General features: G+C 41.3%; 1 protein-coding gene across 1 annotated transcript in view; it reads left to right on the top strand.

Moving 5' to 3' along the window:
- Positions 1 to 849: 849 nt before the first annotated feature.
- Positions 850 to 4,822, top strand: part of scara5 (scavenger receptor class A, member 5 (putative)) — a gene marked incomplete at its 5' end in the record, with an annotated part of 62,876 nt that continues 58,903 nt past the window's right edge. The window contains 2 exons of the mRNA XM_079645318.1: positions 850 to 905; positions 1,931 to 2,052. Coding sequence (XP_079501444.1) covers positions 850 to 905; positions 1,931 to 2,052 — 178 coding nt within the window. The remainder of the gene's footprint in view (positions 906 to 1,930; positions 2,053 to 4,822) is intronic.

Here is a 4,822-nt window from a genome sequence, read left to right as displayed (position 1 = left end):
ATCGCGATTCATTATCAGTTCAAGTGTTGAGGTATAACAAGGGAAATGCAATCTGCTTTTACTTAAAAATGTACTTATGTCATCGTATGAGTGACAGAAACAGTAGCTCATCAATAGCAGCACCTGCTGGATGATCAACCGTGTGTTTGAGATGGATTTACTTCTCGTGGTGATAAGTGGCCTTTGAGACACATTCCTCTCCCAGGAGATGTTTTTATGAGATTTATGTTTAAGGTTACGAACGGCGGAGGTGTTGGAACCCTGCCATCACAATATCTGCCAAAGCCCGGATAACATTTATCACCTTGCATAATTCATATGGGGTTAAAACCTGAGAGAGTTATGGTGCTGGAGCTTAATGTCAGCCAACTGTGGGGAATTGTTTCAAGGTTACACTTTTATAAATGAAGCCCCAGGAGATTGACGTTCTCAGAGGTGTACTTCAAATGGCGAGTGAGATATTTGTGTTCATATCGTGCCAAATGTTGGGTCTATAAGGATTATACTCTACTGTTTATAGAAGAAGATTTATGAGCAACATGTTTCAGTCGTATAGGTTTTTACTATAATCACTACTTGAAAATACCATTCACGTTCAAGTCGTATTAACAAGTCAGAGTTTTCTGGATTAGCGATCGTGTAAAGTCCACAATTCACGGTGTTCAAACCAAAATTCAATGGATATATTCCACTTTTGCCCCGTGACTGATCTTTCCTTAATGCAAAATGTCTTTATGCCAATGTCTTTCTAGCTTAAAGAAAAACATAAATCCAGCTAAAAGAAAAACAGGCGGACAGCAAAAACAAAACGCCTGTCAAACTCTGTTGTTGGTAGAGGAAACATATCTCATGACTCTGGTTAGAGACAGCCACAATCCTCCCAATCCCCACAAGGGTTACGCTCTGTTGGTTTAGTGTGTGTGTGTGTGTGTGTGTGTGTGTGTGTGTGTGTGTGTGTGTGTGTGTGTGTGTGTGTGTGTGTGTGTGTGTGTGTGTGTGTGTGTGTGTGTGTGTGTGTGTGTGTGTGTGTGTGTGTGTGTGTGTGTGTGTGGTGAAAAGTGCAACCCAGGTGGTCAAAGCTCTCATGACTGTTTCACACACACACACACACACACCCTAATAACCAATACAGACACAAAAAAGAAGCAATGCAGTCACCACTTGGTATTCGCTGTATACCTGCTATGATCAGCTAGGAATGTCCAGCAACATCTGTGTGTGTGTGTGTGTGTGTGTGTGTGTGTGTGTGTGTGTGTGTGTGTGTGTGTGTGTGTGTGTGTGTGTGTGTGTGTGTGTGTGTGTGTGTGTGTGTGTGTGTGTGTGTGTGTGTGTGTGTGTGTGTGTGTGTGTGTGTGTGTGTGTGTGTGTGTGTGTGTGTGTGTGTGTGTGTGTGTGTGTGTGTGTGTGTGTGTGTGTGTGTGTGTGTGTGTGTGTGGTGAAAAATGCAACCCAGGTGGTCAAAGCTCTCATGACTGTTTCACCTGACTCACAGCACCAGAGGGCACCAATAGAAGAAGAACACAAACATTTGAACTTCCGTAATTGTGAGGACTTAATTGTATTAACCCTTAACTTCAGTACGTGGCCTGCCCAAATCCATAGGTTGTTCAAACACCTGATTTCTGATCCATTTAATGCCAGATTTCTATTCCTTAATCTGTTCACCTACCATGGTGTCCTGGGAGAGAGACTCTTAGTATCAGGATTGGAACTTTTTAATGACTGAATAATATAACTTGATGTGTGATACCTGTGCCTTAAAGGAGACAAGTGGACCCAAACCATGCAAGGAGATTGTCCTCCACCCATATGAAAGCATCTACACTTGTTGTTACTTCAGGATAGTAAGCGGTAAACAGTTTTGGTTGGTTGAGGAGAAAGTGTTTCAGCATGTGTAATACTAACAGTGGGTTGTGTGTTTTGTCTCCAGTCAGGAGGAGATGGAGAACAAGGCGATGTATCTGAGCACGTATGAAGAGAGAGAGAGCGGCTCCATGTATGAAGAGGCCTACGATGGACACAACCTGTCCAAGCTCAACCTGTGTGAAGAAGGTAAGGACCACAGCGGAGATAAATGCACATTTCTTATCCAAGTTACAGATTTCTTTAATCCATCTTCATGGTAATAGAAGCAGGAGAGAAACACTAAATAAATTGGTCACGCACAAGAATATTTAGGCAAAAAACAAATGTTGAACTTCAGATATCTTGCATTGCAAATGAAAATCCAAATGTCTTGTACCGTCTTATTGACAGAACTTCATACACCCAGATTGATTTTCAAAGAGGGACTTTCTACAAAGACACACACACACACACACACACACACACACACACACACACACACACACACACACACACACACACACACACACACACACACACACACACACACACACACACCCTAATAACCAATACAGACACAAAAAAGAAGCAATGCAGTCACCACTTGGCATTCGCTGTATACCTGCTATGATCAGCTAGGAATGTCCAGCAACATCTGCAAGTGTGTGTGTGTGTGTGTGTGTGTGTGTGTGTGTGTGTGTGTGTGTGTGTGTGTGTGTGTGTGTGTGTGTGTGTGTGTGTGTGTGTGTGTGTGTGTGTGTGTGTGTGTGTGTGTGTGTGTGTGTGTGTGTGTGTGTGTGTGTGTGTGTGTGTGTGTGTGTGTGTGTGTGTGTGTGTACAGGTGCAGCTGCAACATATCCACTCCTGACACTGTGTTGTTCTCAGATTTCGACCCAGGGCTCTGTGAGTTTGGTGGGAAAGTCTCAGGAACAGAATTTGTTGACATCTTAGTGGAAGGAGAACAATGGCCACACACATCAGAGAGACTGTCCTCATCCAACTTCTCTAATCCGGAAACATTTTCACACATCGTTCAATTACAGAAGATATTCCCAACCATGCAGCTGCTTGTTTCGTTGAGGTGAAGTAGAACAGATAAAAAAACAGTTGGGAAGTTTCTGTCAGTGAGGTAAACACACTGTGAACAACGGTTCATTACACATTAACTCAAACGCACTAATAAGGTCCTCTCTATATCCCCTTAGTACCTTAAACATTTGATCAAAAAGATTATGTATTTCAGGCGCTTTCTGATTGGAATAAGTTAACGTTTTAATAAATGTTCTTCATCATTGTTGGGTTTATTTAAAAAAAATGACAGACAGCCCATGTTTTCAGTCATTTGGCTATTTAATGTTGTGCTGTTGTGTCTGACATTTGTTGTTATGTTTGTCCTGGACCCCTCCATCTCAAGGGATTTATGAACTTCTAATCGTGTGTAAAATACAGGCTTTATCCAGAAAAGAAATCAGATTTTACGGAGCAAATGTGCTCCTAATTTGACAAACTCTGGCATTAGGTATAATCAAGCCTCTTCACTATGATTGGTCTCACTTATTTAAAGTAGTTTAAACAGCCCATTACCATTACCTTTAATGACGACATGTTAAAGTTCAAACATACACACATAGATAAGTGTATTTGAAGCATCTGTTGTTTTGTTTATGCGAACACACACGTCATGTCACCATCAACCGACAATAACAGAGACACTGATTTATATGCACTTGCCCAGCACCATGTGCATTTGATCTGGAAGTAATAGGATCTAAGTCCTTGTAAATGCACTAATGTCCCTCAGTCAACAGTCAGAAGCAGTTCCAGGGCTGACTCACAATGACCCTGCAGGAAATAAACAGTTTCTAAACAGATTTGTGGCAAACTGTATTGTTGCTCCTCCAGTTTACTAATACCATGAGCGTACACATGTTGTAAACCCCACCTAATCCCTGTATTAAATCCATTGTCCTTAAACACAACAATATGTTGACAACGACATCCCAGCCAGATATGAGTCAGAGGGAACATTCAGTGGTGCAGTAATGATTCCAGTTAATTGTTTAATGAATATTGACTTTTATCTCTCGTTTCAGTTGGGACAGCTGCAGAGCGTTACTTAAGAGTCTCTTTTAGAGAAGGTTGTTGGTTGAGAAACATTTCAACATATCAACAGAACATTTTGACAATGGATTCATTGTTTTTTTTAAGCAAAGAATAAAAACAATGTTTTTATAATTCCCTTATCAGCTGCTCCAATGTGAGTATTTGCAGCTTCTGTAAAATGAATATCTATGGACTGTGTGAAAATAAGCCATTTGAAGATGTCACATCAGGTCGAGGGATTGTGATCAATTATTTCATTAACTTTTGTTCTCACGTTTCGCTGAGTACATCTAGTAAATCTTGCAAATATTGTGTACACTTAATTGATATTTCTTTATGTAAGATAAAGTATAAAATATGTTTGGCTGCTGCCCGTCCACAGCAGTACATCGCTTTGCTTTTATGATGGAACTTCTCTCTGTTTCCCCAAACTACGGGCATGGATAAGTACCTCACGCAACCCCACTTCAAAACATCCAAACTATCCCTTTAAGGCACAGACACGACGGTGGTATCATATCAATTTGACCAACCAACTCTTGGAATGACATCAAACAAGTCATGTTTACTGTAATGCAGCTTCTCATGCGAGTCAGAGAAAGAAAACGTCATGAGACAGAAAATTATGTGATAATTTCCCCCTAAAGCTCCACACCGCTGGTTTTATATTCCTGTGTGTGTGTGTGTGTGTGTGTGTGTGTGTGTGTGTGTGTGTGTGTGTGTGTGTGTGTGTGTGTGTGTGTGTGTGTGTGTGTGTGTGTGTGTGTGTGTGTGTGTGTGTGTGTGTGTGTGTGTGTGTGTGTGTGTGTGTGTGTGTGTGTGTGTGTGTGTGTGTGTGTGTGTGTGTGTGTGTGTGTGTGTGTGTGTGTGTGTG

This window comes from Notothenia rossii (assembly GCF_949606895.1).
Source record: "Notothenia rossii genome assembly, chromosome: 8".
NCBI classification, from domain to species: Eukaryota; Metazoa; Chordata; class Actinopteri; order Perciformes; family Nototheniidae; genus Notothenia; species Notothenia rossii.
The sequence above is the reverse complement of the archived record's forward strand: the minus strand, read 5'-3'. Positions and strand labels throughout refer to the sequence as shown.